Raw genomic sequence first — 14,602 nt, forward strand, 5'->3', positions numbered from 1 at the left:
CAGACTAGCCTCGAAAGCGGCTGCGGCAGTGATACCATAAAGGTTCTCTGGTTATAACCCCCCACCAAGATGATGACTGCCCAGGCCAGGGGTGGCTAAAATGCTGGCGGGATGGCACTGGGTAAGCAGATCCTGCACCTTTAAAACTCGAAAACAAAACGGTCTGAAAACAACCACCTCAATTTCTAAGTCCACGTGTACTTAAATGAAAATGGAAAAACAGTACACATATATATGTGTGTGTGTGTGTATATATATATATAATAGGTAGACGTTTTATATATATATAAATTCAAAAAAGTTTAGTCAGTTAATTTGTGATAAATAACAAAAGAAAAATAAGCATGCTTGTTAGTTCTGTCTCTAATTATTTGTAGTGCTGGGGATAAATTCTACTTTATTGGTAATTATGATGGTAAATTCAGTCTTGATAAGAACATTTCAAAATTACCATTTCCTGAAAACTACCCATTTTTTTAATGAGTTTTCAACAAAATACTGATGGATAATTGGAAACTTATTTTGACTATTTCTTTTTGGACATAAGAAATATATATATATTTTAGGATTTTCATTTGTAACAGCAATCTTATTCTCTAACATTATCTCTTCCACCAACGAGCAAACCCCTGCTCCAGCCACATGAGTCTTGGTTTCCTCCCCACTGAAGGCTCCCACTGAATCATCTTTGTATTGCCTCCAAATAATCATACCGGATGGCCAAGGATTCTCTAGTGTTGGCCTAATGTTGAGACCTAAAGCATTCTGTGAACACGGTCTGGGCTTTCTGGAGATGCTATCACTAAACCAAAGCCCTGGCTGAGAACTACTTAGGAAATAGATTACACTGACCACCGGCTGGAGGGACCACTTGGTCAAGCAGTTTCATGCTGGTTTTCTTCCATATTTTCTTTATCACAGCTCGAAGTTCTTCATTAGCTTGTTCCAAGTTCCCTAAATCCAAAAAGCAAAAGAGGAATACGATGGACATCAGTATTCCAAAGTACATGTATGAAGATGCGAATTGGGTGTCAACATACTTTATATACAGAGATATGAAAAATTGTGGTATATATGTATAATAAGAATTTTAATGCAAAAAAAGTACATGTATAAAGGCAAAAAAAAAAAAAGAAAAGCAAAAGAGGGAAACAAGCCTTGTTTGTTTCCCAACTCCCCTCCCTGCCCTTGCCACTCTGCCCAGTCCCAGCATGGCTGGAAGAACACACTGCCTCTGCAGAGGCTCCCTGCCACAGGCTCTCCCCAGCCAGGGTCAAATGTTCTTCCTACATTAAAGGAGCCTACCCAGGGGGAAGTCCCTCCACGGTGGGGACATTCCTGTTTTACTCTGGAATTCAGGACTTCTGGACTCTGATCCCCCACAGCCCAGACCTACTCCCCTCCCACTGCTTCCAGCCCAGAGGCCTTTCCCTCTTCACTGGCTGCCCCCAGTCCACTTCCATCCAAGGCGAGGGCCCAGCTGGGAAGTCACTGAGCCTAAACTTTCAGTTCCTACTACATATACCCAGAGATGCCATATAATCTTGTCCTGTTCCTATATATGGATCATCTTCCCACCTAATGTGATGGCATGCAAGACCATCCTGCCTCCTGGAACCCTTAGAGAGGCTGGCCTGTGGCTAAGTAGACAAGTCAGCCACAGGAGGCACACCTTAGACTAGAAGATAGAACCCTGGGGTTGTACACAACATCTGTCCCCTCACTTGGCACATGCTCCTTGCTGCCTCCTTTCCCCTCTCCTCCATCCAGTGCCTCCCTCAAGGTCTCCACTTCCTCCCTTCCTCTCGCTCACTGCTGAGCAGGCTGCCATCTGCCTTCCAGTCCACCCCTGATGTGGCTACTGTGCCACCCTCCAGGGTTTGTTTTGCCAGATCTGAACAGAGCTCAGTGTGGGAGGGCTGAGGGTCCAGCTAGGAAGATGCTGGTCCTACTAGTATTCCCCAAGCGCTGACTGTGTGCTATGGGTACGGTACAGAGGGCCTTCCTCAGACAGTGCCTCAGTCCCCTTGAGGACTGTCCCTGGAATAGGTGCATTTAGTTTCTTTTTAGAGAAAGAAGCTATAGCTCAGAATTGCAGATTTCCTCACTGCAGACCACACCATATTAAGGGACAGTTGGAGTGGCCCACTTGAGATGGCTCTCTGTCCCTGGACCTTGCCTACTTTTCCTGCTATGGTAGTAAGCAGAATAAATTGACTCAAAACACTCTGGGACAAAGTGAAACCGATAGGAAGGACAGGGAGGATTGAGGGAGGGCAGGGTGGCCTCCTGCTCATAGGCACTCCCACTATTCTTCCTGATCCTTCTTGGGGGTCCCTTTACCTAGAAAAAGCCTAGTTGAGAAAGTCAAGCCACTCCTTCCCCTTCTGCCACCTGTCCTGCTCCCAGGGAATGCTCACCTTCAGTCTTGATCTTGAGAGCTGTTCGGACCAAAGCAAACAGGGTTGCGTTAAACATGACTGTCCCATCACTGTTGAGAGGCATGTTCATGGCCACTAATCTCTGTAAGTGGAATGAAAAGTTCCTCAGGAGAAAGCCAATGCTGGGTGACAATCGTGTCCCTTTGGGGTGTTTATTCTGTTCATCCCTCATTCCTTCTCTTGTTAGCCCTCAAGTTCAACTCAGCAGGTATTTGGGAGCACCTTTATGATGGTTAATTCTGTGTGCCAACAGCCTTCTGCCCTCAGACTGAACGTTACACCGTCAGCTTCCTTGTTTTCAGGCATCTGAACTCGGGCAGAACTATACCACTAGCTCTCCTGGGTCTCCAGCTTGCTGATGAGACTGTGGGATTCTCAGCTTCCAAATTATATGACTCTGGTGTACATACACAGGTACGTATCATCACACAAACACATGTATACACATATATATATATACGTCTATATTGATCCCATGGGTTCTAATTGTTCAGAGAATCTTAGAATTCTGTGTCCCCAGCACCTCACACAGGCCTGGCTGAGTGTCACTGAGTGTTTACGGACTGAAATTGTGAGCCTCACAAGAGAAGCTGTCAGACACACAAACAGAATGTGCTCACCTTGCACGCTACTCTGTGTGGACATAATTTCCCAAACCCCAGAGGAGGTTGGATACGCCGGAGCAGAGTGACCACGTCAAGGTGTTTTATCCTTCCCCTGAAAGCAAAGGACAATGAGGTCGGGGGACAGTGGAAGCTGACCTGAGATTTCAGCCCACTCCACCTTCCACAAAAGTCACAGTTGACATTCCAAAATAGCCCATCCAAGCCAGACAGACTCTTTTCCAACCTACTTTGCCTCAGGGTCATATTCTGACCATATTCGTTTGAATTCATCTAAATGGTGAGGCCCCAGAATAGACCAGTCCCGTGTCAGATAGTCAAAATTGTCCATGATGACAGCCACAAACAGATTGATGATCTGAAAAAGGAAATCAGAGGGGGGAACTTCAGCTGTAGTGGGATGCACTGTTAGACTCTGCTACATGCCTCCTAATTACATGGACATGAGATATTTGAACCCACATCTCCAAGTACCCAAAAGGGGCTATAAACCCTTTTCCTTGGAGTGATGTTTAAAAGGGAAGGCTTTTAGCTTTCTTGGATGGCTTGGAATCATCCCAGGAGGGGTGGGTGGATGCATTAGCTGGTGTTCTGAAGCTCACTGCAAGCTCATAATTTCATTGCCACCAGATAACTCATACTCTGAAGTCACTTAAAGCCATGTGCAGAAGCTTTGAAATTTTAGAAAGGAACCAGAAGCCCCAAGAAGCTGGGATGGTTGGTAACTGTCCCCAGCTTATTAGTGAGCACCCAATCCCTGCTCACAACCAAGGTGGTAGTGGCATGTGCCTGATTAAATGAGATCTCCCCTGCCAAAGGAGCCCAGGCACGTCAACTTTCCTGCAGAGTTTGACAGGGCAATGTCACTAGTCTGAACCCCAAATGCTACACAGGCACTGTAAATGGAGGAGAGCTGTGGTGACTGCTTACCAGAAACGCACAGAGCATGTAAAAACTGATGAAATAAACAATGGCAAAGTTGCTCCCACACGTGTATTCCTCTCCAGGGTTATAATCGGACTCGGGGTCACAGAGCTTCCCCGGGAGGCAGGCCAGCATGATCTCCTGCCAGGCCTCCCCCGTTGCACACCTTTTTAGATGGAGAAAGGGCTTTAGTAGGGGAAGGAGAGATTTAAGGCTTAGACTGTTGAGCGGGGGTTCCTAATTAGAACAAACTTTAAGTAAAAGTTTGAATTACTGAGAATCTGAAATTTCTACTTACTTTCAAATGCACCTTCCCACACAGAGGTCCTGATATTGGCCTCTTGGATTTATAACAATCATTTGATATAAGCATACCAATTTTTCTTTTTATAAATGAATATCTATTTTTCTGTGTCTTCTCTACTTTAAACATTCATATTGTAGTTTTTAAAAGATCGTTCCTGATTAATTTTGTTTCAAAGAAAGAACCACCCAGTTTGCAAATGACTTGCTGGAAACACGAGAAATTGCTTCTATAATTTCTAGAAAGTTCTCCCTGTAAGATAGTTCGTTTCCAAAGTTAACTGGGGCCAAAAACAATTCCATAAAATTTGAAACTGTACATCTTAGTATGTTCCCTATTGGCTGTGCAAAAGGCCCCTGTGTTTCTGCTCGTTTCTGTCATCCCTGTTGTGTTTTGGTAAATGCTTTCATGCATAAACAGGTATTCCACAATTTTCTTGGTGGTGTAAGTAAACTTCCAACTCCCAGCCACAACCTATATGGCCCCAGCAGTTTTAATAATACGACAAAACCCTTCTGTGGTTGAAATGCTAGTTCTCTCGAGAATATAAAGCAAAGGCAAAAAGCCATCATGATTATTGGGAAAGGTACACTGCTCTAATATGACACATGTCCTGTGTCACTCTGAGCCCAGAGAAAGACAGAGACTGGCACTACCTGCCCAGGAACACCACCCACAGACTCTGTCACCTGAAGAGCAGCAGCACCGCCTGGGGAAACGTCTGGAAGTTGTTGTTCCTATTGATCTGGTTATTATCTCTCATGGCAACTTTCCCGAACATCTAGGTGGAGACGTTATTAGGAAAAAAAATAGAGTTTGTCATTGCTACAGTGTGAGTCTTTAATGTCCACTAAAGATTGTGTTTCGAAGGCTTGGTCTCCAGGGTGACACTGGTGGGAAGTGGTGGAATCTTTAAGGGGTGGAGCCTAGCAGGAGGCCGGTGGATCACTGGGAGTGTGCTCTCCAAGGGGACCCCACGGCCCTGGCCCCTCATCTGTTACTTCCTGGCCATGCTGTTATAGGCTTTTTCTCCACTTTCTCTCTCACTGCCACCATGATGTGCTGCCTCTCCACAGGCTCAAAACAGTGGGGCCAAATGGATCATGTTCTAGAATCTCCAAGACTATGAGCCAAAATAAACCTTCTCTGTTTCAGATATTTCATTACAGTGACAGAAAGCTAACAGTCACATAAAAAAAAAAAAACACTCATGAATTTAGGATGAAGACAGATTTGACCAACTGGGGCTTTCTCAGGATTTGGCACTTTGTTAATTCATCAAAGATCTTCTGGGCACACCCAGGTGCCAGGCACTAGCTTAAACACTGAGCACATGGTGCTCCAGACAAGCAGTCTCATCTTTAAGGAGTCCTTGCTCTGGGGAGAGACTACAAAGATAACCAGGCAATGACAACCTCGCATGGTGAGTGTGGGACGGTCCAGACCCACAGGGAAGTGGGGAACAGGCTCATCTACCCAAATCCAGGGACTTGGGGTCAGGACAGATCATGAGGGGTGGGGGTGACATTTACGCTTATAAATGAAGAATATGTAGAAGTCTGTCTACTTATTTCACAGAAGTCTGTGAAAGAAGCTGAAGAGTACTCTAGGCACAGGGACCAGCACCTGCAAAGGGGCAAAGGTAACACAGCACAGGTGTCCTGGGGAATGAAAAGAAGAATGGCAAGTAGATAAATGAAATATCAGGCTGGGCACAAAGGGGGTGCCAGTGGGCAGGAGCCTGCAACCCTCCAGAAGGAGAGTGAGCTGCACCTCCAGGGCAGTGGCCAGTGAGCAAACAGCTTTTCTCCTGAGGCTTAGGAAGAGCCTGATGACTGGCCAAAGCCTGCTAGGAGAACCTGGGGTGGGGTGTGTGATGTAGTTTACAGGCCCTGAGGTACCTCTTTGTCTGTTACACAAGACCCTTCCTGGTGCATGGCATCCATCACACATGGCTCAATTACAAGGGCTTGAGTAGGACCAATCCTTTCCCAACTCCTGGTAAGATTCCTAGAGACCTGCAAATACTTCTGTGTCTCCAGGAAATAAATAAATGCCACTATTTCTCTTTCCCTAGAATCACCTCAATTTCTCTTACTCACGCTCCTCCCTTATCAGAAAGACAGCATCTGTAAGGGGAGAATCAAGGAGGCCACATGGACATCTAGAGCCACATACCATTCTCCGTTTCCCTCGACCCATGGAGCCCCCCACCACAGCTGCACACTTGATGTTAGGACCTGGCTGTTAATAAGGCCCAATCCTTTTCTCAAGCCCAGGAGGAATGGGAAGCATGCTGCAGCTCAGTCCCTAGACCATGGTCACAGAAAAGAGTCTGGTACCATGACTCTCTGGAAAGCTGAGGTACCACCATGGTCCCAGTTCAGTCCCAACTGAAGAATCTGGAATAATTTTGTTTCAAATAAGAATCCCATTTATGATAAGGAATAGCATTTCAGGATATCATCAGACTTTCTGCATTACCAAGTCTCCTCTGAGTTACACAAGTACAGAAAACATGACTTCCACGTTGACAATTATGGCTTCCTTCTTCTGTGGTCTCCTATCACCCACCACCACTGAAACGAGCCATGAATTTTCTCAACCAGCTAATTCTTCCAAGACACTGGGTGGGGGTGGGGATGCCACAATACACAGATTTACTTGTCACTTCTTCACCTCTCCACAATCTTTCATGTCTGATTTCCTCTGGCACAGCCTCCATCCTCAGGAGCTCCTGCCTGAGGGACCACATCTTTCTCATCTCCCTATCTCTTTTGAAGCCAATGCATTTGTCTCTCGACTTTTCCTGGCCATGGTACATTATACCACAGGTTTGGGGCTACCCTGAAAAAAGGGTTCCCAGGAAGCACCTGGCACTCACCTGCATGCCAATGACTGCGTAGATGAAGAACAGCATGGCGATGAGGAGGGCAACATATGGGAGCGCCTGTAAGAGAGGAACCATGTGACTCAGTACCGGGCCGCTGTGCCCGTTCAGCACGACAAGAAGACCTACACAGTGGCCACACACTTCTTTTCTTTCCCACATGGTATAGTGAAGGAACACAGAATGAGGAAGAAATATTAATCCCAGCCCAGCACAACTACTTCAGTCCCAAATACCCAACCCCCTACATGCCTGGTGTTACCACTCTCCATCGTCAACAACGTATGCTAACCCTAAACATTTTCAACACAGGAACACCAGTCTCTTGAGCTTTAAATCCATTTTGGGAATCGTCTATGAAGTTACTAAAGATCAAGTCATTCTGAAGCCTGGACTTTCTCTTGTGGGCAGTCTGCACAGGGCAAAGATCAGGTTGCAAAGAAACATCATTATGCAAGGTGATTTTCCACTTTGCTTCTGCTGAAGCGTTTCCTTAGGGTGAAGTCTTAAAAATAGAATTAGTCAGAGGGGAAGAACCAATTTCTGATGGTAGCTACAGGATGCAAAATACCTTTCATAAAATGTACACCTCTGAAGGAACTACAAAGTCAGGGTGGGAAGAAAAGGAGATAGCTGGGTGATCGTCAAGCCTAGGCTCTCTTCAGGAACACCCAACACAAGTGTATAAGTCTGATCAGACCCCCATTCTTTAAACCAATGTTCTTCCATTGCTTTGCTCCCTCACCACATGTGATGGGCTTAATTCCAAGCATACACACTGAAAGCATCCTCTTTCTCTCCTATCTGAGAGAGCTCATCGATAAGTCAGGAACTAGTAGACTATCAGGCCAGCTTCAGACCTGCACCAGCTGTGGACCCCAACTGCCAGCCTACCCTGGCTTGCTTGATAGAGTCCCATGGAGTTAGGTGTGGGCTCTTCTCACCACACCAATCTGTATTATCTTCTAGATTACCAGTTAACCATTTTGTTGGCACAGTCTTTCAGTGTGAATCAGTAATCTGTGATTATCTATCAAATCTCAAAAAAGTTTACTAATTTCTTTAAAAAGTAAGAGTGACATTATTGCTTGAGCTCATTCTATTCTATAGCAGTTAGTCCACACAGGAGTAAGTACAGCTGGAGAGGGTTTCAAGCCTTCCCTGGACAGAAGCTGGCTGCCTGGGTCCCCACTCTGCCCTGCCTCAGTGCCAAGAGCCGCACTTCTTAGTCCTCCAACCTCATTCTTTTCCAAAGGACCTGTGACATACCTTCTCTGAGTTTTTGCACCATTCCTTTTCCCCAGGGGCCATCTCTTTTTCCCTTAACCGGTTAAGATCTTAAGTCAAAAAATGCTTACTGGGTTGTTAAAACTCGTCACCCCAGAGATGGGTGAGAGGCAAACTTCAGTGTTTTGATGTATCTCTGGAAAGCTTCATTTGTTCACATGAACTTATTTATGAGTTTTGGATGAAATAGTTGACTAATAAAATGAAGAAGCAAGGTTCAATTTATAATGTTTCTACAAATCCAAAATTTCCCTACAATGGGTGCACCTTTTACCAGGAATATATTTATTTTCCTCTCCCCAACTGATTCAATCCAGAAGACTGGAATATCTGGGGTAGGATACTGGAAGGTAGAGGAGAAGCCAGTTATGCTCAGGAATAGACTAGAAATGGGCTGCACCAGCCTGGGGAATCATAGGTAATCAAAGAGACCTGCCTTAGGCCTAAATGCCCTGAACTCAAATCCCAATAGGCACTGGATAACCAGAGACCTAACAGTGGCCTGGCCAGCTGGCATTATTTCTAGTTGTATCTAGACTGGCTGACAGGATCTTTGCAGCTACAGGAGGAGAAAGCATCTTTGAATGAGGCTGTTGGCCTCCAGGAAGTCTGCAGGACCTACTCCTCTCTCTGACTACCACCACCACTGGGCATCCTGGGGATACTGAGGAGCTCATAGACTCAAATCTCTTTCCATCCTGGGAATGTTCCAGATCTCTGAGATACAGGGCCTTCCTGCTTTATGTTCTGCTTCCTTTAAGGCAAGTGACCCGAGCAGTGCTGGGCTGGATCTCTCCAGCATTCCACCTAGGTCCACACAGTGTCAACGCGGGGAGAGTGTGTCTGGGGCCCCCAGGACAAGGGATAACCACTGACCTATACGTGAACTTCCTAAAGAAACAGAAAGCCTGGGCTTTCTCTTACCTGAAAGGACTTAATAAAAGTCCACAGCAATGTCCGGATGCCTTCCCCTCTGCTGAGGAGCTTCACCAATCGCATCACTCGGAAAAGACGGAAAAAGGTGATGGAGATTCTATTGCTCTCTTCAGAGTTCTGAAGGGTTATCATGGAGAGGTCAAACCCAATGGAAAGTAGAACATGCAACACTTTCAGAAAAACAGCAACAGATGCAAAGGTGACAGAGGTAAGAACTGAAGATGTGTTTCTAGGGCCTTTTCACCTTAAAAAGCATGATATGAAAGGAAAAGTTACATGCTAACAACACAGGGTTTGAAAAAACTGTCCACACAGCACATGCATGTCCACGTGTTCTACTGTGTTAGAGGAGAACGCTGGGCTGGCCAAGAGTGCTGGACACTGATGATGAATGCAAACCACTGCAGACACTGTTCTGGAAGGACAATCATGGAGAATACAGAAAAAACCAGTGGAAAACTCGACATGGTCAAATAAACTCAAGGAAAAGGCCCAGCCCCTGGGGACTAGTCACTGATCTTACCCCAGGTGTAGCAGTTGGGACAGGGACATTTTCACTTTCAGTTGGCTTTAAGAAATCAAACATTAAAAAATGGATTAATCAGGTGGGAAGGAAGAAGGGATTCAGAACATTCCACCCTTTTAAAAATGTGTGGTTAATGTCTTTGGACAACACACCTGCTCCCTCCCTGAGAAAACGCCAGTGACTAACTGGATGGGCAGCCATCGGCAGGGTGCAAACTACTGTTTTCTAATTTATATCCAGGGACATGAGGTCCCGGCTGACAGACAACAGTAAAAGATAATGCTGCCAGACCTCAGTTGTCCCTAAAGTCAGAAGCACAGAGGGTGCCTCCGCTTCTCTTAGCTCAGAGAAGCCCACTGTTCTGCAGCCACCTTTAACTCTAAGCAACAGGACAACTCCAGCTGCACTGGCAAACAGTGGCCCTGCCTGGGGTCCACATGCCTTCCCACAGGACCAAATGCCTCCCACCATGGCCTCTGACAGAGCTGCTTAGGAGCAGGACCAGACTGGCCAGAACAAGACCAGACTGGTTCCAGAGGCTTGCACTGCCTGACTTATAGCTTACGCTGCTCAGATGCAAGGAAGCCCAGGCCTGCAGGACCCTGTGGAGGACCAGCTTGCCCTGAGCTCAGCCATTCCACCTTATCCCAGGGCTGGCTGGGCTCCTGTCACCAGGCCCCAGGATGCAGAATCTTACAGCTGATCCTCACCTGGTTTCCTCACCCCAAGGGAAGGCAGGAGCCTTGCCTCACTCCACTCAGTGCCCAGCAAGGCACCTATCAATTGTTAAGTGTTGAAAAGAATGTAAGACATTGGCAGAGGCAGACTCTCGCCTATCCGCGGAGGCATCTTTAAACAGTAACTCTAAACTGAAGCAGAACTGGGATGTGACAGTCTCTTTTCCCTGAAGCGCTGCCACCTCCACTGCAGCAGCAGGTCTACCCAGGAGATGACAGAAAGGAAAGAGGTTCGTCTGGTTGGGGCTTCAAAAAAGGCTTTCTGTCCAGTATGCCTATCAACCTAAGGGATGTGTACATGCCGCTCAGATGGCTTCATCCCCTGGGGACAAAGGGAAGGAAAGGCTTGGTTCTGAAGCCTCACTCTCATCAAGGGCTGCCTCCCAACACCAAACAGAAAGTTCTGTTAAACTCATGGAGAAAAAGGGGTCTGAACCCAAGCACAGGTCTGATAGTCAGAAAGGGTCACTGCTCCACCTTGGGATGCTTAGGATGGGAAGCTGGTAATGGCTTGTCAAAATCCAGGGTCAATATTTTTATTTTCCTCTATTATCTACAAACATCCTTACAGTGACAGCTCATGTTTTCAAACTTAAGACTTAAAAAAAAAAACCCAAAAAACCTGTTTTCCAAAGTTCTCATCGTCTCCCACATCATTCCCTGAGGGGGACGTCACTCTTGCCCACACAGCAGGGGTGTGTATGTGAGTGTGTGAGCATGCATACACACCTCTGCTTGCCTCTGCTCAGGGGACCAGTGTGTAGAAGACAGAATGCTACAGTGACAATACTGAAATGCCCCACAATGTGTTGGACCCATAGACCATAAGGAGAGGTGTTGGTTGAGAAGACACTTCTGGCCCCCGTCTTCTGCTTGCCGCTATCCTGCTTTGTGTAGGTGAAAGCTGGCAGCCAAAGTGACTTTCAAGGTGTATATTTTTTAACTGACATCTTTGAATTGTGACAAGTCAGGGACTGTGAAGTTCGAACTCTCATTTTAAAACACCAAGAGGAGGAGGAGATAGTGTTTGTTGAGGTCTGAGACAGCACAACATGCGAGAGAGGAAGGGCCGGACAAACAGCACACCAGGCTGCATGCACCCCCAGTGTGGCCTGCGACATCACCCCCTCCCACCACAGGCCAGTGGCAGACAGAACTGCTTTAAGGCGGGGGATAGCTGGCGGCACCGGGAGGACAGTTCAAGTTGCCAAAATATCTTCCCAACTGGAATGCCACTGAGAAAAGCTTTTCCCAAACAACAAATGTCAGCCCAATGGAAAGGGCAGGCCAGCTCTCATCCTGGGCTGCACACCAACTACCTGGGACCTTTCACAAAATCTGATGCCCAGGTCCCACCCAAAGACTTTATTATTATTATTATTATTATTGATCAGGGGGTCTACCTGCACTATGGAGATTTTAACAAGTACATCAGTGATTCTAATGTGCCCCCAGAGCTGAGAATTTCAGTACTGCTTAGCCCAGAGTAAGGGCTGGGCCAAGCATTTATGTCACAGCTCACATCAGCAGAGTGGTCATAGAGTGGGGCCACTAGAAAAGCCCAAACAGGCTGTTACAGCTGGGCAGAGGCTTCTTTTGGAGTTGATGGCGGCTTAGTACTTGGATGCAGATATTAGAAATTCTTCTCCACTTTCCTTGTGGAAGGGTTGGAGGAAGCCTGGGAATTATAGCAGCTGATGGAGATGGGACACAAGTAAGCTGACACTATGCTTTACTCCTAGGACTGTCCATGGGTAATGAGATAGAAGGCCATTTTTGAAAAGCTACCTAGGGAACAGGTCCTCCTGCAGACGGGGTGATCAGTTTTTAATAGCAGGGATTTCACCATCATCTCAGGACTGGGATGAGACTACCTCAGGAGCTGAGAGGTTATGTTCTTTACCTGGTTCCTGGGACAGGGACAGTATATGGAGTTGGGGAGCTGAGCAGCCTAACTGTGGGGTCAAAACAAGAAGCTGAGTGAAGTTATAGTGACCTGGTCCAAACTGAGCACCTGACAAGCCAGGGACAATCCTCAGGTCCTGAGAGCGAGCTCCTGCTCTTTACAGACCCTTTGATAAGCAAAGGCAGCTATGATTTCTAAACAAGCTGTTGCCTCCCATGCAGTAACAATGGAGAAAGACAGAATGTTGGTGACAACAATCTCTGGGTCAGAAAAATGGACTGCTGGGTCATTTTACCATTCAAGAAACAAATAAGCATCCAGGAGGGAGCAGAAGTGAGCCTACCAGTTGTCGTCCAATATTTTAGCAGCTTGGTGATGTTATGAACAAATGTGAAGGAGACGAGACTATGAAAGCTGTCAAACCATGAAAAGCAGGGTAGGGGTGTATGTGTGGAGGGAACAGAACAGAGAGCACTGGGTGAGCATGCATGCAGGACAATGCAAAGGGCCATCCAATTTTTTTTTTTTTTTAACAAGGAATACAACTGCAAGCTTGTTTTCTCATTTCCAGGCCAGAAAATTGATTCTTGGATTGGCAAGTCTCAGAGCCAAGTGTGACTGACCAAGAAGGCACAAGCTCAGGCTCTGGCCAGAGACAGCAATGCATGTATGGGAGGGAAACAGTTTAGATGACCGTGACTGATCCTTAGCATGTCCTGTGAAACTCAGTGAAAACCAAAGGTGGGAAGTCAAAAACAAGAATACAGTCTCTAGAAGTGCTTTAGCTTTAATCACTTCACCGTATATATGTTTATATATACTTGCCGCTACAATTTTCTAAAAATAAAACCAACATGAAAATCAATTAGGAAACAGAAAAGAAAGATCAACCGAGTTTGGGGGAGAGAGTACAGCAGAGTAAGCATTGCAAAAAATGATGACATATGGAAGCTAAAACCAGCCAACACAGACCAAGAGTGCTCATGCTCAGGCGACCCAGGAGCTCAGGGGACAAGGCCACCAAGGTGTGACATGTATTGCTCCCCTGGAGAATGCCATAGGCATGGGGGTAGGGAGCCTGTGGGAATCAACAGTCCTGTTCTCATGTATTTATACCATCAGAGGTTAAGAATATCTAGTCTTTTTATCTTTGGGTCTTCCCAGAGCCTAGCCCAGGGCCTACAAATGGTAGACGCTCAAGAAATGTGTGTTGAAAGATTAAATAAATGAGGTGGCCTTGAGCACTTCCTCTGTGCCAAAGCTCAGTGGAGAAACACTGAGATCTCCAGATGGTACTATACCAGCCCAGGGCAAGAAACTAATGTGGCACAGCTGAGCAGTGTTTGGTCTCAGGGTACAGCTGAGCAGGGAAAAGGTCACTGATTGAGAGCAAAGTCTAGGGACATTCCTGGCATTAGTGACTTTAAAAAGCTCACTAATGCCAGGAATGAAGAGGTCCCGCAGAAGCCTGTCTTGTACAGATACTCAATTGTCAATTGCTACCTAGAAATCTGAGTGGTCATCTGGCCCTTTCCTGATGCACAGTGAAGCAGGACAACACTGAGACACTGATGGGCGAGGCTGAGCCAGGGGAGGGGGAGACAGGTATGGTGGGAGGAGCTGGCCCCCAGCAAATGTGAAGCAGCCAGGAAGCCAGGTGCTGCCCTGGACACACGGTGCCACTTTGCCAGCTAGCAGGTGGGGCAGCATAAGGAAGCGGGGTGCCCATTTGGTGAACAACCTTGGCTACATCCTGGTACCCAGAAACTAAGCATTTACACCGTCCAGTGCTGCAGCACTTTAGGCCCCACGTGCTCTGAGGAGGTTGGCTGGGATGAGAGCTCTTGAATTTTTTCACTTTCATCATAGGCCGTCTCCATCCCAGTCCCACTACATTAGGGTCTGTTTTGGAATTCTTATATATGTGGCAGGCACTTTATACTTGAGATGATTAAGCAGGCAGACGTCTAGCTATAAACTTGTGTCCATGGCAGCCCAGTCTATTTTATAACTAAGATTCATTTATGA

General features: G+C 46.5%; 1 protein-coding gene across 1 annotated transcript in view; it reads right to left on the bottom strand.

Annotated features, from left to right (window-relative positions):
- Positions 1–14,602, bottom strand: part of CACNA1D (calcium voltage-gated channel subunit alpha1 D) — a 324,288-nt gene that overhangs the window by 28,644 nt on the left and 281,042 nt on the right. Inside the window, exons 34-41 of the mRNA XM_081284245.1 lie at positions 9,394–9,522; positions 7,177–7,242; positions 4,982–5,073; positions 3,995–4,154; positions 3,295–3,422; positions 3,062–3,158; positions 2,421–2,523; positions 853–954 (exon numbers count right to left, since the gene is read on the bottom strand). Of these exons, the coding sequence (XP_081140371.1) occupies positions 853–954; positions 2,421–2,523; positions 3,062–3,158; positions 3,295–3,422; positions 3,995–4,154; positions 4,982–5,073; positions 7,177–7,242; positions 9,394–9,522 (877 nt within the window). The remainder of the gene's footprint in view (positions 1–852; positions 955–2,420; positions 2,524–3,061; positions 3,159–3,294; positions 3,423–3,994; positions 4,155–4,981; positions 5,074–7,176; positions 7,243–9,393; positions 9,523–14,602) is intronic.

Source organism: Spermophilus citellus (genome assembly GCF_964194105.1).
Source record: "Spermophilus citellus genome assembly, chromosome: 3".
Classification (NCBI taxonomy): Eukaryota; Metazoa; Chordata; class Mammalia; order Rodentia; family Sciuridae; genus Spermophilus; species Spermophilus citellus.